The 19977-nt window shown below is 35.4% G+C and overlaps 1 protein-coding gene across 1 annotated transcript in view; it reads left to right on the top strand.

The window, feature by feature from the left end:
- Positions 1-19977, top strand: part of ERC2 (ELKS/RAB6-interacting/CAST family member 2) — a 409582-nt gene that overhangs the window by 107295 nt on the left and 282310 nt on the right. The window contains exon 9 of the mRNA XM_030458648.1: positions 9903-10070. Coding sequence (XP_030314508.1) covers positions 9903-10070 — 168 coding nt within the window. The remainder of the gene's footprint in view (positions 1-9902; positions 10071-19977) is intronic.

Here is a 19977-nt window from a genome sequence, read left to right as displayed (position 1 = left end):
CACCTATGTATCCACAGATTTGCTTTTGTAAAACAGGTACATCTATATTTAATCAACATGGTTGATTTTATTCTCTAACTAGTAGCTGCTCTATTTAAAAAAAAACAACTTGTTTACTCAAGAAGTACTTGGAATTTAAATTATCTGAAGCATCATTTTAAGCTCCAAAATGCTTGTGCATTTTGCAGTTTAGTTGGAGTGTTTGAAATGGATGTCACTACTGTCACTACATGGGATTATATAGGGCAAAGCACTAGGAACATTTCTGTCTGGTAACACAGAAATACTAGCAGTTCATTAACATGCTTTTTAACCTACTGAGTTGGAAAGGTGAGGGGTTTCTGTGGACCTTGTAACTTATGTGACAACTTTTCTTTTAAGAACATTACTACTGGAATGCCAGATATTCTACACCATCTTTTGAGCATCTTATGTAGTAAAACTGCACTCTGTTCTGACACCAGGCAGGTACCTTCTTCCCTCACATATGCAAGGGGGGAGTAAGCAAGGAGGTTGTCTTGTCTTATGTGCCTCAAAAGCCAGAGCTAATGAAAATATTCTGAGTTCTAGAAGAGTCTAGAGAATGAAAGCTTTGGATCGAAGGCAAGTGATGGAGCTAAGCAGAGCTGTAATATGTGCTGGTAGTCAAGGCTGGCATCAAACCAGCTGATATTTATTGCTGTGTGGGAGATTATGGAGCCTACCTTGTTGGGAGAGAGGATTTCACTCTCAGCTTTTATGTTTGGAAAATTTTAGGTGAATTTTGAATCTGAGAGGTCAAAAGTATTTAGCAGCATATTCACTCTCAAGAAAAACACAGTAACTTGCAGAAAAAAGGCTACAACTTTGTCTCTGGAAAAGTGTGGGTAGGAGAGATAGAAAATCCAAAATTATATATTTCTTGAAGAAAACACTGTTCTATTTAAAGTAAACACTATATGCTTAGCTTAATTTTTTAACCTTCCTCTCTGTTCACTGTGTTCTTATAAATAAAAGAAAAATATTGGCCAAGCTGTTTGATATCACTGTTCATGAGCTGGCCATAGATCCTGGAAGATAAGCAGGTAGCCAAGCTGGACCTCCTGATGTAGGAATGTCTGATAAAAAGTGTGTGACATGAGCAGGTGTTCTAGTCTCAGAAAAGGATAAATCATAAGATGTGTCTCACTCAAAATGTGAAACCAAGAGAGGTCAGGGGTGCAGTTCACCCACCCTGGCGTGAATAACACAGGGTTTCTGGCTCAGCTGGGGAGAGGTTTACCTGCAGGCTCCTCCTTTGAATGGTTTGAGTAGGTTAGGGACTTAAATGGGCTTCTTGAAAATCACACCTTCACTGCCATGCCAACTGTTTGTTATAGCTGACTCCTACTATTAGAATAGAATAAAGCTGAGAAAACCAGTTCATGTAGAAATTCTATTTTTATTATACATAAAGCTGAGAGATATTTATTGATTTTTCTTATACTGTTGTTGAGTTCTGCATGTTTATTTCATGAAGCAGTTAAATGCGTTGGCTTGACTAGAAAAAGAACATTGTGGCCTTTCTATTCACTTTTTATTAATATAAAATATATTAATATAATTAATATATAATATATAATAATTTGGAATGTTATTGCAGACAGAAGCTTCAAAAGTTCAAAGCTTCCAAGATTGATGCTTTTGTAAAATGGTTTTAAGTATTTTGAATTTATAACCATTATTATGTTGCTAAATAACATTGACTCTGGAGTGACTGACTTCCTTTAGCAATAATTCAAAAATATTGTGACAGCTATAGCTTTATAGCGAGCATAAAAAACTGTGAGGTAAGTTCAATGAGGTAAGGTTTGTGTTGGAAGTTTTATTAACAAAAACTGTAATTATTATCACATGAGTTACAATTCCCACGTGCTTTCCAAAATTTGCTGGAACTGAATCGAATATTAAAGGCTGAACTTTGGACTGGTTGCTTTCAAGTACCTAATTTTTGTGGTAGGAGGTGGCAAAGTATAAATTTGAATTAACTTTTAGGCAGTTGGCTGCCTTGATAAACTACACATGATCAGAATTCCTTGTGGCATATATAGTTCCACAAGGATGAGATTAAGCCTTGGCTACAGCCTCTTGTTCAGCTAAAGCATTTTCTAGTGTAGTTTGACCAGCCAGGACTAATTTTCTCTTTTAAAGAACAGCATAATTTGGAGGATTGGAAAAAACAAAAAAAGAAAAAAAATCAAGATTGATTAGTAGAGGTGATGGCTGAGGCAGCTGTTGAGGGGGGAGGACAAGACTGTATGCAATATGTAGGTGCCATCTTCCAAGGAGCAGGTAATAGAGCATTTGATGCATTACACCAGCACCTGCTTCTCCCATCCTTGTACAGAAGGTCTGCAACATCTTGTGGCAGTGATTCTGTGAGGGAAATGGTATGAGTTTGGTTTCCTGACTTGAACAGCCAACGCTGTCCTGTGTTTATAAACCATCTTCTAATGTTGCTCACTATCTGTTCCCCTTTCCTTGAATGTAATCAATGCTTTAAACCCCTCTTCTTTTGCCAGTTCTTGCATACTGAAGTAGCAGAAGGAGGACAGATTGTACTTTGAAGATTATAACATAATTTGATGAATCAAAATGTTAACTAGAGCAAGCATAATGCTCAGAGTAACAGGGTAGGGTTGGGAATAAAGGCTGAAATCATTCTTGAAATCATTCCTCTATAAAGGGAAAAACCAAAATGATCAAAGTTTCAATTTGGAACAAGATTGCAAAACATATTAATGATACAAAATTCAAGTGTCTGCATCTTCAAAATGTGGCTATGTTCTTCCTTTTCTGCCTTAAATTTTGCGTAGATCAGGTGTTTTAGAAAGAAATTACCATATACTGTGGATTACAAGCTACTTCCTTTCCTTTGAAATAAAATACTGTTCATCATATTAAAAAAGGGGAACAAATAAGACAAGGGGATAGATTTTATTTTATTGTATTTCAGAATATTTTTTTGTTTGTGTGTTTTGGTTTTTTTGGTTTTTTTCAGGTTTTTTTAAGTGAGAGTAGTGAGTACAGTTAGGACTCTCAATTGTTGTATTTGCTAAAGGGTCACTGTGAGGAGATGTTTTCTGTACTCAGTACTTCTGTATGGAAAATGAAATCTCTTTTTTCATGGCTTAAACTGATTTTAATAATAATATATTTCCCCAGGTACATATGGGTGTATAAATACAGGCAGTGAGATCTTTCATACATGTTGGTTTTTTTTGCTTAATTGAAGTGGTTCCTCAAAAGGTGGCTGCATAATACATAGTAGCACATAAATAATATAGAATAAATAGTAGCACATAAAATTGCCCAAAGTCCTGAGCAGCCTGCAGTGGTCACCAGGAAGAAAGAGAATGATATTACAGAAGGACAGAATATTGACTCTTGATCACAGTGGTAAATATTGACTGCAATGTGTACTGGAGTTAGAAGAGAGATGGACAGTGGGTTACAGTTTGCCTTCTCTGTTACCCCAGGTATTGCAGTACCATTAGTGCTTAACTTGTGAATTCAGAATTAGTTCAGAAAAGTACAGCCAAACCTTTGCTTAAAATATATTTATTTGTCTTGGTAAAATAAATAATTCTTAACAGTGGAACACAGTAGTGCTGCTTCATGTTTTACTTCCTCATGGAGCTCCATAACACTAAAAACACTTTCATGAATTATATATATATATAATATGGTTTATAAGTTAAACAGTTAACAGTAAGGAACTTCAAGAAATAGATGTCACTACTGGAGCAGGTCATGAGTGGCGGGTGATGACATGAAGATTAATCAAGTCCCACTTTGAATATGGCAATTTTTGCCACTTACATGAACTTTTATTTTCTTTCTAAAGTATAGCCCAATTCTGACGTTTTTTGCTGTGTGTTGTATATTTCCAGAGTAAGTGACAGAGTTTATTGTATTAAACAGTTGAAATAAGTTGCTGAGGAAAAAGAAGTTAGACAAAATTAAAAGGCAATTCAGTTGGATAGAGGTCTTTGATATGCTTTATGTGTTAGCTATCAGATCTGGTTCTGCTTTATTTTTCTGGAAAATGGTGTTTTTCAGATTGCCAAGTTTTAGTAGTAAATGTACTGCCAAAGCTTGGGAAAAATAAGTCAAGGACTCTTGAAATTACATAGTGTTGAGTGAAAAGCCAAAGAGAGGGGGTTTGTATACTAGAAATCCTTATCCTTTCAAATATAAAAATATATAACTGAGTTGTAAAATGACCCATATTTAATTTCCTTTTGAATTATATTTAAAATGCCATAGATATAAAAAGAGGAGTAAGAAAATGGCAGGCATTTCTCACAGGGTATTGGCATGCTGCATTTAGAATGCTTCAGTGTTTCATTATTTTGGGGAGATGTGATTTCACATTGCCATTTTCAAGGAAGACATAATTTCTAATATTGGCAAATTCATCCTGGCTATAAATGAAGTAGTATATCTTGCTTCTTGTCTTGTTGAGGAGCTGATTGAACAGCTTTTTGGTTTTACACCATCTGGAGGTTCATATTTGACTTATGAATGATGTCATACATGCTTAGCACCAAACAGTTACCACATAGTAAAAGGTCACTTGCAGTTCAGGCTGAAGCAGTTTTACTTCACATTATGAGAAATGTAAAAATCTTGGCTCGTGATTACTGTAGGCAGAAAGAAGAATTTAGGGAAGGAGAAAATGACTGACATAACCAATGTTCTTGTAAACCTCCCCACTGCATTCCTGTGAACAGAAAATAAATCTGTGTATTTAAGACCACACACAGTATGAGTTGCCTTTGCACTCTTAGACTGGCACTGGCTCAGAGTTCTGCCTCTTTGAAAACTTATGTAGAGCACTGATTTCAGAGCAGCTGTGTATGTTAGTTTTGGGGGTGATATATCTATTCTATCAAAACACCTGGGCTTCATTGTGTACACACATTTTTGAGTTAAAGTGCTCTGCTATGTCAGTCTCAAGATATCTGACCACTGCTTGAGGACATGTAAGAAAATAGAGACATATTTGGCAGATTTTTTTTCTTTTTTTTTTCTTCCCAACATTGGTGTCAGGACACACTCTAATTTGAGCTCCACAAAAAATAGCTTCTTGGGAGGAAGAGATAGCTTTGTTAGATATCTAAAGATAGCTCTGTTTCTTGTACTTGCAGGGAGAAAAAGAATACACAACAAAAACCATGCTGCATTATTAGTAATACCTTTTTCTGATCTTAAGATTTTAATCTGACCTCTCACACGGACTTGATTTTAATCATATTATATAATGCTTAAAGTATTTCTACACAACAGGAACATCATATAAGGTATTGTCATGTGACAGTAGGAAGTAAGAGTAAGAAAAGGTGTGGTTTTCAGAGGGTTAGTTGGAATCTCTGTGATCCAGATTGAAATATGGGAAATGCGTTGTCAGTAGCTCAGGTCACTATCACCTCACTGTATTTAAGAAAGATTTCTGTTTTGTCAGGAAGGTGAAGTTCTTTTAAGAATTTAATTGTAATTCTGTGGAAGTCAAATTCTAGATATAATTTTAGAGCATTTGCTGACCTATGGTTCATTGGGAAGGGGCTTGGAAATAAGATAGTTCAAGTTGTTGTGGCTTGGAGATGCCATGGACTGGTTGACTTGTTTGGAAGTGCCTGAGTCCCTGACAGAGAATGTGTGCTGTAAGCCTTTTTATTTAGTTCTCTGTATTAGCAATGAAACTGGCCTTTTTGGCTCTGGAGCAGCTAGAGCTACTCACCTGCCAGAGGGCAGGAGTTAGGGTGGGAACCACTGAAACTGGAACAGAGGATCTGCCACCTAAGGCTGTGGCTGAACGTGCCTTACTCCTCCCTTCCCAAGGCTAACACTGTCACGGTGTGAGGTGAGGTTGCTGAGACTGAGAATTTTAACTGTTTCAAATCTTTCAGAACTTTGTGCAATTGAAGCTGCTCTTCAGTCATGCTTTTAAGCTTTTATTTGAAGCTACCAAAGTTTGAAATGGATTCTGAAGTGAAAGCTGGGTTAGTCTCACAATAAGAACAACCTTTTGTAGCAGCTGGGGTTCTAGGCAGAAGTTACATTGCTTACCTCTAAATAAATTCAAATCTTAAGTCCACGTGTACCTTTTTATGTAAGATTGCAGTTCACCTCAAACATGTAAGTATTTGTGATACCATGATGGTGAAAGAACTGATCAAACATTTCAGCTGTTTATATGAAGGTGTGTGGAGTAATCTGAAGATATGTGGAGTAGTCTGTTTGTGGCACAAGCAAGAAAACAATCTGGTTCTACATTTAGAATCAAGTCAGACAACTCTGAAATACTAGGTGCTGTGGCACAGTAATGGTCATAACCCTTATGCTAACTTAAAGGTTTTTGTGTGAACTGCTTGCACATTAAGCAGGAAAGGAAAGACGGAGTTTGTGGCTCTCTGCAGAGTTAATTTGTTTCCTTGTGGTATGGAAGAAAAGCACTGTGCACCTTCTCTTGTCCCTCCAGGTTGAAACTGTCTTTGTTTAGGGAATAGCAGTAACATTGGTTGTGTTATGAGCTGGTTCGTGGTGAAAGGCAACACAGAAAAGTTGTCATTTGGTGCTCTTCTGGTAATGGCTGTGAGAGAGTGGGATTGGTATCGGAAAAAGTCAGAGTGGACAAGGTTCAGCTCTCCTTTCCCACCCAGGTTGTCACTCACAGACTTGCTCTTCAGAGCCATGTACTCATCCTCTCCACTCTCCTTATTGTGCTCTCAAGTTTTAATGCCCAAAATGCTTATTCCCAAGTGGAATCTAGTGATGATAGGGTGTGTGGGAAGAAATTTGTGAAGAAGAGTGAGAATTGTCTGTTTGAGCCTTGGGGTAGTGAGTAGAGAGGAAAAGAGCATTGACTCAGAAACTGCCTGGTTCTGCCAAGGAGAAGAGAACTGTATCAGCATGTGCAAGCTGCTGTGTTATCCTTGTCTCTAGGGAATGGCATCAGGGCTTTGTTTATCAGTGGGTCTGATCACCTGCAACTGCCTTTGAATTTTAGCATTAAGCTTCTGCCTGGTGGCAAATGAGACTTTCAGTGCCTGACTAAAGGGACTCCCTTTTGGAAGGAGTTGGAAGCTCCCTTTTGGAGCTTTCCCTGCAGTGTTATGAAGACCTTCTCAGCTGCAGTTTAAAAGCCCAGCAGAGAGTTTTGTGATTTGGCTTGAGGGATTGCTTTCAGACATGAAGCAAATAAGTGATTAAGTTTAAAGAAGATGTGGTAATGAGTTTCAGATGAGGTCTTTTATGTTTATTAAGAGGTCTGAAAGTATTCTGCTACTACTATTTCTTGTTCTCTCACTTAAAAAGTACTCTTTGAATCTCATATGCTGCTTACAAATGGCAAGATCCTATTACTGTAATATTGTAAAAAAGTCTTAAAAATAAAGTAAATCCAGTAGAGTATAAATCTTTTTTTCCAGTGAATAGAAAAGCAATGAGCCATTTTAAGAGGAGAAAGAACATGCATTTCAAGATCGAATAGATCATCTAAATTGGTCCCAAACCAAGTTTAAAAATGGCATTGCAAAGAATTGCTTTGAATAAATTTAGCATTACAAAACTCAGAATATAAATAAATTAGCTTTGCTGATTGTTATGTACTTTAATAATAGTCAGATTAACTACAAAAGTTTTTAATACAAATGACCCTTTCTGACTATTCCAATTGTATAATGCTAAACTTATATTCATGCACTTTAAGTTACTTTAATTTAGCCTTTTATTATGAATAAGCTTTATGAATTTTTAGGTAGTATAAACTTTAAACCCTTGTTCTTTATTTGCTGACATTTGTGTTTGAAATTTGGATTAGCGATTCTATTTCTCACTTGCCTGATTTCCTACAGTCTGCTTGGGGAGGGGAGAGTTGTTCTAGATAGACACATCATATATTTTTATTTATATATTGTCTTCTCAGTGGTGTACAATGCAGCTAAAATAAGTCTTTCTGGGCCCACCTTATGTGAGCATTTCAGAGTTTCAGAAGAAAACAGTGTCAAAAAATGGCCTGTATTTAAGGAAACCTGTCTTTGTTATACCAAATGATTGCACTCTATTTTAGTTCTCTACTTTGCATGATATTATAATATCATTTTCATGGCTTGAAGACCTTGCAAACATTCTCCATGCCATGCTGCCACTTGTGTGAGCTTTCTGTGCTACGTTGCATCTTTCTCTGGGTGGAGTGGAAGGGCAAATGTAGAGTAGGTTTATAGCAGTATTTTTAGTATCTCCACTTTTGGAATCCAAGTTTCAGTATATTAAGCAGCCTTCTGGAAAACGGAAACATTTCACTAAGAATAAACTGCTTTATTTCTATACCCCAGGCTTGGATTTGGGAGTTTGAGACTGTACAAGGAATGCAAAATCAAATCCATACCGCTAACAGTGGGGGTTTTTTGTGTGCTTTTGGGGTTTTTTGGTGTTCTTTTGTTTGATTGTTTTGGTTTTTTGGGTTTTTTTTGTATATTTTATGATGATATTTTATGGGTATACTGTGTTTTCTTTTATTATTTTATTTACAAAATAACAATTGAGGATTACATTAACCCCCAAACAAACATGTCTTTTGTTCTTTATAGACTTTATATATGGTGAAATCTGATTTTTACCCCAAAATATCCCACCCAGTATTTGCTACTGGTTCCCTGTGAGCTGCTCAGTGATTCATTTGTAGCAGCATGAGGAGAGGGGATGATTTGGTAGAAGTGTTCACTGAAAGGGAGCAATGCATGTGAAGTGCAGCTCTGGCAGTACTGGTGGTTAAACCCTGTTATTTAGGTTTTTCTTTTTCTTGCAACTATTTTACTTGTTTCACCAAATGTTTTTCTGTCTTTTCACGATACTCTTTATGCTGCAGACCTTGAAGATGGCTGCTGCTTTTTTATTTTTTTACCCCCTCTCCTCTTGCAGTGGAGGAAGGGACGAGCTACTTTTCCTCCTATTTTCAAATGCTTTTATGAGTACCCAAGCATTTAATTGCAATTACCAGTAGAGCTGTTTATAGAAACAACTGGATACAAATAGTAACCAGTATCAAGAGATCTACAGATTTTTTCCAAACCATAAGCAAGTATTCTGTTTGAAAAGTATTTGAACTGTGTTAAGAGAATAATAAAATTGCATGCATGAGCATTTATCCAGCAAGAGATGAGAAAATCAAGGGTACGTGTGTATCTTCTGGCTTGTTAGAATGCTGCTGATTTTCTTGTTTTGTTTCTTTTAGGGTTTCTAGAAGAAAAAACCCATTTCTTTAGTGCAGAGCAGTTTGGTGAAATTCTTCATTAAGGCATTGCTTAGAAAAATCCTTGGAATATCTCTTAATTTGGTTGACAGGGATTTGTGTGTATTACAGAAAAGTACAGTAAAGCCCATTTGTTAAGAAACTTACGTGATATACACTGGAGAAAAGTTAGTAACCTTATCATTCCCCTATTTGCCAGGTCTTTGTTAAAGAATTCTGTTACTAGATTATCAGTCTGTGCCCAGACCTGTGTTGTAACCAATATCTAATTACTCATTTTGTGGCTTTAATGGGAAAATTAAACACAGGGTACAGAACACTATTTTCAATGAGTCACCTTTGTTTTGTCTTTTTTTCCAAATCCTTCATGCTTTTGTCAAATCAGTCAGGACTCTTTTAATGCTGTTTCATATTTTGATTACTTTTTCTATTCATCCTTCGGTGCTAAAAGTGTTTTGGTTTTTTGTTTGTTTTTGTTTTTTCATTTCAGTAATCTCTTTCTGAGATGAAGCTGGAAAATCTACATAGAGAAGAAAGAAAAAGTGACAAAAAAGAGAATTATGACAATCAGTGAATTATGCTAATGATTTTTACTGAAACCTAAATATGTTTGATTTGCCTACTGCAGGTTGATGCCTTGCGATTACGATTAGAAGAAAAAGAAACCTTTCTGAATAAAAAAACAAAACAACTTCAAGACCTCACAGAAGAGAAAGGAACCTTGGCTGGGGAGATTAGAGATATGAAAGACATGTTGGAAGTAAAAGAAAGAAAAATTAATGTCCTTCAAAAAAAGGTAAGATCACAATGAAAGGATATGTTCTTAAAGTTAGGAGGCATGTTTAAAGGAAATAAATATATTCTTCTAGCACATTTAATATATTAAAAAAATGCAAGGAGCAAGTCTCTAATAGTCAACCATTTCTCTACTATAAAATACATATTGCTGTTTTCAACTGGATCATTTCTATGGTATAATCACTTAATTTCATTATCACAAAAATATTAGGTGAAGTTTCCACAAAATTATTTGTGTTAAATGAAAGTCCTTAAATTTCTGACAAAACTTCTTATCCCTCTACATGAGCTACAAATCTAGCTAAGTGCATTTATGTCTTTGGGAAGTTGGATTTAATGTTTTTAGTTTCCACTTTGGGGAGTAGGGAGGGAAGTTGCTGGAATGACAGCTCTGTATGGGGTTCTGCCTACAGTAGTGGAATGTTTATTTACCTTATCTTTTTTCTCACACTTACAGAAAAATATGCTAGCAAGACAGGTTCTATGTGGGTCGTGTCTATCATTCTTTGTCATGAGTGTATATACATATGTGTATATATATATATATATGTATGCACTTTTGAGCACACAGGTAAATGAAGAAAATTTCCTGGCATTAAATGCATTTTATTATTATCTCTCCTCTTCTTCTAGAGACACTCAAAGAATGTTTGTTGCTTGTGTCTGCAATTGGTTGAATACAGTCTTTAGAAAGCCAAGTCCTTATTTTCCAGAAAGTGGTAAGATAGCTTTTCAGGCCCAGAATGTAAGGTCTATCAGAAGTACAATATAGGTACTCATACACTCAATCTTATTTCTGAATATTTGTCGTGTTAGCAATGCTAATGATGTAAAGATAACAAACTTCAAGCCTTTTATTCTTTACGAATGCTAATTACTTTTGGACATCATTTGAGAATTCTGAATCAAACCCCACATTTTCTTATGGTTTGTATTCTACATCCTCCCCCTGAACAATTTTCAATTGGTCTTGTATTTCAGTTTTGAGGGAGAAGGTCAGACTGTGAATTCAGTGATCAAAATTGTGATTAATACAACTTATCATGAAGCTGTCAGCAATATCCATCATGGCCATGTACTCAGAAATAAGCAACAAAATGCTTTTTTAGGGGTAAAATACATCATGGCTATTTTATTATATTTTGCAGATTGTCTTACCTCTTTTGCAACTGCTTCTTAATGAAAATAATTATTCTCAAACTGCACTATCCCTCTTCTCTAAATCATAGAGTTAACAGATTATGCTCTTGAACTCTGTTGTATAATGTGATAAATAAATCCTGATAACTGCTAGGTGCAAAATGAGTTAGAATGGTGATGAAACAATTACTGGGCACTCTGGTGGATCCATCCTGACTTGACTCTTAACCATGACATTGCCCTGCTTGCTGTCTTTCTGTCATGAACACACTTCTGAAAGTAAAGAAACAGCTTCTAATTCTTCTTCCTAAGTTCTCTCTGGTCATTAGTTTCTTCTGACTATAATATTTTAATGCTTGTTTCCATCTTATTTTTTCTATACAGTGTCACATTTTATATCTGTATTTTTATGTGCTTCTGATCTAGGGTCTTGTGAATAAGCAGTTATTTTAGTGCCTTCATTTGCTGATGAAAGATAAATGGTTAAATCTCTCTCCACTCAGTCTGAAGTTCTTCAATCAACCTAAAATAACATTTGTTTTAATGGTTGTATTCAAGTAATTGAAGAAAAAAACATTTGTATATAGTGCTTAAAAATATTTGTTAGTAATAACCTGAAACTGAGTAGGAAGGAATATTTAAATTGGAGATAAGGAATTTCTAACTCTCTATTCTTTCTCTTGGGTACATTGTTCTTGTTATCTGTCATGTAAAAAATACAATGGAGACAAAACTAAACCCAGAAAAGCTCCCTGTCAAAGTTGGAGTTCTTTCTTCTCCTTTTTGGATAGCTGTTTGAAAGGACAGGACAAGTGCTGCAGAGGGCTCCCTACCAAAGTTCTGGAAGAAACAACAAAACAGCTGTGGTGAACCCCACAGGATGGCATAGGATCACACATCAGGGAATGCTGCAGAAAAAATTATGGGCTAGATAGTGAGCTAATGATGAATTGACCTTCCATGCAGTGGTTTTGGTGTAGTTTTTGACTAAACTGAAAAACTGCTACACTATTCACTGTAATTTGTAGGCTTAAGGGAGGCCCAGCACTGGAACAGTATGCATTTAGAGGATTTGGATCAAGGTAGATTGGCATGGAGTAATAATAAACTTATGTCAATGTCAGAGGTGCAATATTACTTAATATTTCTTTCTTTTAGAATCTTTGGCACCACTGTTCCATTTTAGTGCCAGTAAAGTTGGGTATGCTGTTTTAATAGCCTTGTTTAACCTGGCAAAGCTAGTCTTACACCTCATATCTGTCAGTTTAGCATGCAGAGGGGCAGACCTCAGAAGTCTTTATGTATTTCTTACCAGAACATACAAATTCTATGAGTATGGCCAAGCTGCAGGATGAAGGGCAGAAGTGCTGAACTGAGTGATGGTACTTGCACATCCCTTTTTGTTCCCAGATTTTCCCCTTCATCCAGTGGCTATGCCTGGTGTTCATCTCTGGGAATCTGTAGGTATTTTAAAAAACAACTGTGTACTCTGAAGTATGAGCCTCAGTGCTGAAAACAGTAGTTGTGGAGACAAGAACAGTGTAGAGGATGCAGACCTGGATCATATTAGGACAACAGCTTGTGGAAATTCTTTTGTGGGGACTTATAAAAGAACACCATGTAAAGGGGGCTAATATAATATTCTACTTTGACTTGCAACATAACTGTTCATGTAAAATGTTACAGTTTTCATCTTTAATAGTTAAGCTTTGTGATTGATGAAGTGCTACATGACTGAGGGCCCTAACCTACCAGCTAATTAGCATTTGTAGGAAATGTCATAAAGTCTTAGCTCTCATGTAATAATTGAAATCTGTACTTGGAGTGGCTGGACTGTACATACTAGTCAATATTGCCACTTCATATTAAATTAAAATGTTTTGTACAATTAATTGTATATGTTACTTTTAGTTGTCTTCTAAAGTCCAAGAAATTTCCATACAGTGAGATTAGTATAGTAGCATAAACTCTTGTACAAAGAAATTTCCATCAGTATTATTGCTTGATGCAGGAATTCTGGCTGAGAACACCACTGAAACTGAAACTTCTGAGTCCAGAATGCACCAGGATGATGTGAGATCGTTTGACCTGTTTTTTAAAGAAATAACATGAAACTGCAATTGGTCAAACATATCTGGTTCATGTACTGGTAATATACATCTCTGGAGAGGTTACAAAGGATCCTGTTTGTTTCCATGTTTGAAAATCCTAATTGTATTCTTAAACCCTAAAAGAAAAAAACCTAATAATTTTGCTGCTTTTGTATTCCGCTTATGGAAAATAAAAAGGATTTAATTCATTTGGAAAGCATAGGGAGATACTGTTAGTGAAACAAAGTGCTAGTTACTTGAAGAAACAGACTGAAATAAATGCTTGGAAGAAATGCTTGTGTATTTATGCTTGTGTAGTTTTTAGTGCTATATATATTATTAAAAATATACTAATATATAGTATATATTATATTTTAATGTATATATATATTTTAACATATACATATGTTATGAACTAGCCCAGTATTAACAATCTAAATGTAGTTATACAGAAAAGAGGCAATCGGTTGTAAGATTTTGAATAAGATGTAGTGCAATATTTTAATGAGAGGAGAAAAAAAATCTTTTTAGGAAGTTATAAATGAGTATGTGTATGTGTAGATCACATCTATTTAGAATTTGAAAGATAAATTCTGAAGTGTAAATAACCTAAGATATTCTGGATCAAGTTATGGTAGGAAGTTTTAAGATGGCTCTTTGCATGCAACTTAGATGAAGAGAATTGAATAGTTGAAGGCTGGGGTTATACATAATATATAGAAGTGTTTGCAAAAGCATTATGCCATTTGCAGAGTGGAACTGAGCTTAATGAGATACTTACATAAGGATCTCATACTGCTTGTGTGACACCAGGGCTGTTGGTAAGGAAGGAAGCTGCCATTCAGCTCTGAAATGTCAATACTAATTAACAAAGTTGTCTCTAAATAAGATCCTAAGTTTTAGTCATGCTGAGGAAACAGCCAGCTCACATGCTGGGAATTTTAAACTGTGTGAAGAGTAATATTTTCTTTTCAGTGGAGTTGGAGGAAATTTCTTTTGAAGTGTGAAAGAGCTAAATTATGTCTAGTGTGACTGGACAAAAATAAAGTAGAAGTTGTCCTATTAGAAAGGTAGAAAGGTGCAGAAGAACTCAAAGGGTGAGGGTGAGGGAAATGGACGGCTGTTTAAACATCCAAAAAAGAATGCAGGAGATTCAAAATTGCTTAAGAGAAGAAATATATTTTTCTGTGAAATAGTCTTTCAAGAAATGTTGTAGAAATCTACTGATTGGAATTAAAATCACTAAGGAAGATGTTGTAAGTGTAATTGAGAATCATTTTACAATAGAGAAGAGAATGTGTGTTCATGGGATTCACTGCTCTTGGAAATGCATCTTTGAGTGGCAGCCTGACCTCTTCCTAGCTGTCTCCACTTGACAGGTTCATCTGGTTTTATACCTGCCAGCCTTATACGGGTATTGAATCCTTGAAATCATATTTAAATGATACAAAACCAGATCCTTCAAAAAAATAATCCATGGATCTAAGTTTTGCACAAAGCCAGAAGGCCTGTGTATTTTATTTACAGGTTAATCTTCTTGAAATCTTTTTCCATCTCCGTGCTGAGATGAGGGGTTTGTGGCAGGGGGGAAGGAGGTGTTGGATGTGTTCACACACACTGAAAAAGGGGGGGATTCAAAGGAGCATTCTGCAGCTGCACCTCCGAGCATCAGCCTTTACTCTCTCTGTGTTGTAGCAGTGTAAATATTCTGTTACGGGCTTCAAAATTTAGATTTATTGGAGTAGATTACTGGTTTACACATTCTGCTGCAGAATAAGTTCAGGTATCTTAAAAGCATAGCTCTAGCTTCAGATTGTCATCTGACAAGAATGTGTTTTATGAAGATGGTATTACTTTTATAAAAGCAACAGTTGTTTTATTCTGTTTGTCATATTTTGTTACACAGCATAACTGTGATTACACCAGTATTGGTGGAGAAGTTTAACACATCTTTGTCCTCTGGCATAAATAAGTTGTCACCTTCAATGTAATCCTTTGTGAAAGTGGGAGGGGTGAGGGGTAATCCTTTGTGCATCCTGTCTGGCTGCTATACTGAGTGATGTTATATATGCTTACTGTTACATGCATGGAGGGAGCAACTGTTGATGCTGCTACTTTGGGGACATTTGTGTTAAAGCTAGAAGTATTTTCAAGCTGTGATTACTTTCTGCAGAAGTGAAGTGAGGATGTTATTTACAAAATGGAGCAATGTATTTGAGTATGATTTATTTGTTTTCATTTGAACCAATGTACAACTCAGTGGAATTTGATATAGTAAGACTAAGTCTCAGGAACAGCTCAAAGTTTTCCCAAGTGCAAAGTATAATGATAAATTTTCAATCTAAACAGATGTTTCACGTGGTTTGGTATCATTCTTGTAATACACTGTTTTAAACATGTTGCTATCAGGATTTATTAATGATCCTTATTCCTTTTGAGCACATTTTAGCAAAAAATTGCTAGAAAATTGCAAATTGTAGTTTTAGGAAATGCTTCCTAGAAAATCAGGTTCATCAGCTTGTTAATTACGTGCAGTAAGAGCCACTAGAAGACAATTTTAAATCTAAGGTGATTCAGAAATTGTACATTTTATGTATGATTTTGAGCCTATTTTTACTGAGAGACTAAAGTTTTAGCCATAATCTGATGCATGAAATATTTAGCAATGTAGTGGTTTAATAACTTGCTCATGTAATAAACCATCCTGGCTTTATCCTGAAACAAGAAACTAGATCCTGCTGCCCTTGTTCATAGTTGGAGTTGATCATCAGCTTGACTTAATGTCTATCCAAGTCTGTTATATCTGGAAATTAAGAGAGACACTTCTTAATAAATATAAAAAGTAGACTTATGCATTAGCAGTTGTTTTTTACCAATTTTGTAGTACATAAAGTATCTTTTTTAGTTGGCAAAGGATAAAATATCTTAATGTGTGCATTGCTAATCCTCCTTGATGTTGGCAGTCATGCTTTCCTGGTGGTATTGTCCTGCTGTTGTCCATCTGAGTGAGCAGTCTGTGACTAGACTCTAATACTTAGTAAATTGGGTATTTTATCACTTTTGAAAAAGCATTACTCACCTTTGAGTGGAGCTCTTATTTGCTTTATGAAAGCCATGAAGTTCAAAGACTTAAGAGTAAGCATGCAAATAAATTTAATGGGAATTGTTATCTTCATTCTTCTTCCTTCATATTATTGTTACCAGATGTAGCCAGAGGTAGTGGTGCCAGTTTGGTCAGATTGCTTTGATAAGTTTCTTGTTGCCAAGTAGTATGGGTTTCTTGGTGGTAGAATCAGCAGTGTTATGTTTGAATTTGAGTAGAATAAATCCAACTTTAGAATGGAATCTGAATCTAATTCACTTCCTTCTAGCACACCTGACTTTGATTTTTAACACCTAGACAGGCACGGTGCTAAGATCAAAGTGAAATAAGGAGAATGGAGCAAAACAGTTCTTGGAAAGCAAAAAGAAATACAGCATAATGTTGCATAATTTAAGGAATATCTGGCTTATTTGCCATTCAATTAGCTATAAATCTGCCATGAATTTACTAAAGGTAATGATGTCAGTGAAATCCTTACTTGGGAGAAATATCAGGCCCTCTGTATTTATTGCCTAAGAAATGCCTTGATTTGAGAGCAGAAATCTCCATTTACATCCCCAGACAGGCAGAGTCCTTTATTGCTTTGTGTTTAACCCCGTGCCAAAGTGACTGTGCACCATGGGAACTGCTATACATTGCTCTCTGTCGTGCCTACTGCTGATCTTGAGTGAGGTCACCATGAATTGGTAAACTATTTGTCTTGAAGCAGCTGCTTGTTGATAGACAGGATTGGGAGTATGTAAAAGCACATTTGAAATTTAAGTGAAATTCCTGCTGTGACCTATCCCAAAATCTTAATCTATGGTTAAGACTGGATTTTTGTTGTGGCTGTCATGGGAGCCACAGGTAGCTTTATTTGAATATTTATTTGAAAAAAAGATATCAATGACTTTTGAGAGATTCAGATTTTTTTGCATGCCAGGAGGTGGATGTGTGATAATAAACTGCTGAACAAATTCAGAGTACTTCAAAGTATAGAATCTAAACTATGTAGGAAGGTAATAGAAAACAGGAGTTTGTTAGATTTACAAAACATGATTTCTGTATTGAATTTTGCGTATTTAGCAATTTTCACTGTTAACACTCTAATTGTTACTAATTTTTATATAGTGTCACTTTATGAAATGTAATGTAATTACCTGTTAAGCCTGTTAAAAAAACCAAACCCACAAATGGAGCAGAAATGGAAGATTAGTTTGGTTGCTTAACTTTTAATTTACTTTTTACAGGATACCTGATGAACTTTCATAGAACCTTTTGTGCTAATGCTAAAACAAGAATTCTCTGAGTAGAGCAGTAGAAAATAATCTCTAGGTTATGCCTAACTGAGGAATAAGCTCTTTGTGTCTTACAGTTTTTATAGCATTGAGCTGGCCATCATTTAAAGAGTCCAGCCATTTAGTAGTATCTACCATCTTCTGAAAAAGGAAGTGTTGTCAGACTGTTCTAGTGTCATTCATAAGCAATGCTCGAGTTTTTAAGAGTAATTTTACAGTTGAAATTAAGCACATGTTGTTGAGGAGAGAGCCTAACAGAAATTGATTTCTGTAGTGATGCTTGCAGAACTACAGAGAGAATGTAATGTATTTTTATATAGTCACTATCTCCAAGCGACTTTGAAGTGTTATTAACTAAAACCATCTAACTCAAAACTCTTCAGGGGGTTTTGTGTAGTGTCTGTTGAAGGAAGCCATGCGAGGGCCACTTCGTGTTCAGGTGGTGAATGAAGTGATCTTGGAACTGTGAGGGCTTAACACTATGGAAGAAACAACTCCATCTGACAGCTGCTGAAACTTCTCGCCATCCTGTGTAACTTTCTAAAATAAACTTTGGAATACCTGGCATAAAAACCAGAGAAATAGAAATAAGAGAAAATTTCAGATAATTTCTACTTCCCATTCAGACCTTTATTTGAAAGAGTTGCTGTGTTACCTTTGCTGCTTTGGAAGACGTCAACTGTTGAGCAGATGTTGATTAAAGACATCCAAGTTGCTGTGTTTAATGTTTCAGTTTAAGTTTAGTGTTGCTTTGATAGTTTATATGTAAAAAGGCAGTGTCTGGCCTTCAGTAACAAATGGTGAAACTTAATATGTGCATTGTCTTCTGTGCAGCCATGGTGCAAATCTTAAATTACATCTCATAGTAACGAGAATCCTAGTTCTGTGATCAACAGCACTTTGAACACAGCTCTTAACTGATGTAAGCCTATGTACATTTGACATGTGTTAATTTAGAATGATTAAGAAAAGACATCTTTAGGAGAAGGAGCAAGGAGATACTTTATCCTTCTGCAAAACTTTTCTTTTCTCTAAGGTCTTTACACAGTCCCTAATACATGAATACAGATGCCTTCTGTAACCAGGGAAAACTGTTTTCCAAAGAGGAAACTTTCCAATATAAAGAGTATTATTATTTCTAATTAATCCCTGCCTAGCGGTTGTTTTTTTCCTACTTTTTTTACCACTGGCATTTCAAAAAACTCATAAAATAATACCATGTGAAAATGTTACAAATTCTTGATTCCAAGTTCTCAGGGCAGGATGTTCTCCTAGTACAAATCAACATAGCTGTATAGAATTCATATAGCCATCCTGTTTTATGGTAGCTAGGGGGCAGACATGTTATTTTTACTTTTATATTGAAAGTTTTTGCTCATGTTAATTTTTTTTAAAATCTTTTTTCCTTCAATTTAAAATTATTTTCCATTTTTAGTGCTCCCACTTCAACTTGTCTGACCCACTAATCCTTACTCTCTCAGAGTGAGGAATTGTAAATTTTAGTATTTTTTTCCTCTATTTTGATGAATTATTATATCATTATTTAGAATATTTACAGGAAAACTGGAAATTATAGAATATTTGAAGTAAGTCCATAAGACTTTAGGAAGAGGTGTGTGATTAAGGGTTAAAGATGACAGCAGTTCTAAAGCACCATTTGTACACTTTTTTTCTCTCTGTATTTTTATATTTATTCTCTCTGTATTTATTCTCTCTCTGTATTTTAAAAGTCTTTATACCAAATATGTTTCATACCGATATACAGTTCTATGTAAAAGTCCTGTTGAGAAACTATTAATATAAGTACTCTTAAAGTGTAATTTATAGCTAGAATCTCCTAACAGGTTTCCTGCAGCATGCTGCAGGTAGTTGTTACACTTCTAATTGTTGAACTGTCCTGTAGAAAAATGTGGTGCATAAACAGGCATTTATTTTGCTTTTGTCTAGACTCTTGAATCATTTATAGCTTTCCATTGGAATCAAAACTATAGGAGTTTTCAAATTGGAATCTTACAAAGCATGTTCAACTTTGCTTCAAACATTTCAGGAAAGGAAATAAAGGTATTCTTTTCTTTCAGTAAAGCTGGTTATTTAAATGTAACCTTACACTGCCAATAGAAATATATAGTACTGCTAGTAAAACCAAAACATATTCTGAAAGTATTAAAATGCATATGAAGGATATATGAAAGTGTAGGCAAGGAAAACTGGGAGACTGCACATTAGGGTAGAGTTTAAGTTTAGTATTAATTCTTTTACTGGACCGTCCACATAGATGTATATGGTATCTGAGTG

This window comes from Calypte anna, chromosome 12 (assembly GCF_003957555.1).
Source record: "Calypte anna isolate BGI_N300 chromosome 12, bCalAnn1_v1.p, whole genome shotgun sequence".
Classification (NCBI taxonomy): Eukaryota; Metazoa; Chordata; class Aves; order Apodiformes; family Trochilidae; genus Calypte; species Calypte anna.
This window is presented reverse-complemented; position numbering and strand designations above follow the sequence as displayed.